Raw genomic sequence first — 1237 nt, 5'->3', positions numbered from 1 at the left:
CGTCGATCTAACAGTGCTCTTTTTCTTCTTTTTTTTTAATCTGTCTTTACCTGCGGCAGTCGTAGATTCCAGCTGCTTGGCTGTAGCCATTGTAGTGGAAGCCGGAGATGGCGTCCGTGAGCGCCTGGACGGCTACCTGGGGAGCTTTGATCTCGCCGAAAGCGCAGGGGTCGCCGAGAGTGAGCGAAATTGGCTTCTTTCCTCGCCCCTGGACCGTCGGCATGGATTCCATCGCTCTCCGGATTGGATTGAGGCTCCGCAATGCTGCCGGATTCGCTCCAATCGCCCACCGCTTTGGATCCACAGCCGATTCATGCGGACTGTGAGTGGCAATCTCGCAGCGAAGCGCGAGCAAGCACGGCATTTTTTCTCTTTCCTCTCCGCTCGATCTCCTTTAGCGCTCCCGATTTCCTTCAGCGCTACCTTTAAAAAAGGGGAAGATTCCGGGATATTCTCACCGTAGGAAAACACGTGGGAGAGAAAAAAACAAACGAGAAGTTCTCAAATCAAATCAATAGCGAAGAGGAGAGTGAGGTTTCCTTTTTATTGAGAGATGGAAAAGGATGATCTTCCGGGCATTGTCAATTGTGTACATGGAACCTTCTCTCTAGATCACACTAACACTGAGAAGAAGAAAACAATTAGCAAAAACAGGGTCTTTGTTTTTTTTTTTTTTTCCCTCTTTCCTGTGAGTGATCCATGGAAGCTACAACGCCCGCCCAGACCTCGCTCGCTATGATCCTATGCTGCTGCTGTGTAGAAGTCACCATAATTTACAAAGCTCTCCCCCGAGAACAAGAGAAGATGAGAAAGCTTCCCTTTTTATGATCCTAGAGGGGGATTTGGGAGATTCTTTCATCCAGAGGCCGCGAACGTCCGCTGGAGCCCCAGCGGCGATGGCATGAGCACCGGCCGGATCAATTCCTCGTGCTGCTGCTGCGCTGCCGCGGCCGTGGCCGCCGAGAATTCCTTGAGGATTTGGCTGAGCGCCAGCCTCTCCACACCCTCTGTTTCCACCTCCTCGCTCATGTACCTCTCCTCGATCCGGAGCTTGGCGACCTGGCCGTGGAGCAAGATCGTCTCGCTGCTGCCCGAGCTCCACTGCTGCAAATTCGACACCGGCAGCCTCCGGATTGGCGAAGAGCCGGTCCACCTGGACGATGAATTGGCTTGCCTGGCGGTGGATCCGCGCCCTTGTCGCCCGCCTGAGGAGAAAGAGGGATGCCCATGCCGAGAA

At 53.8% G+C, this 1237-nt stretch overlaps 1 protein-coding gene across 1 annotated transcript in view; it reads right to left on the bottom strand.

The window, feature by feature from the left end:
* LOC9652987 (tyrosine aminotransferase) overlaps positions 1-418 on the bottom strand; it is a 1863-nt gene extending 1445 nt beyond the window's left edge. The window contains exon 1 of the mRNA XM_002994736.2: positions 51-418. Within this exon, the coding sequence (XP_002994782.2) occupies positions 51-364 (314 nt within the window). The 5' untranslated portion in view covers positions 365-418. The remainder of the gene's footprint in view (positions 1-50) is intronic.
* Between the last annotated feature and the right edge of the window lie 819 nt (positions 419-1237).

The sequence above is a fragment of the Selaginella moellendorffii genome, unplaced genomic scaffold, assembly GCF_000143415.4.
Source record: "Selaginella moellendorffii unplaced genomic scaffold, v1.0 SELMOscaffold_709, whole genome shotgun sequence".
Classification (NCBI taxonomy): Eukaryota; Viridiplantae; Streptophyta; class Lycopodiopsida; order Selaginellales; family Selaginellaceae; genus Selaginella; species Selaginella moellendorffii.
The sequence above is the reverse complement of the archived record's forward strand: the minus strand, read 5'-3'. Positions and strand labels throughout refer to the sequence as shown.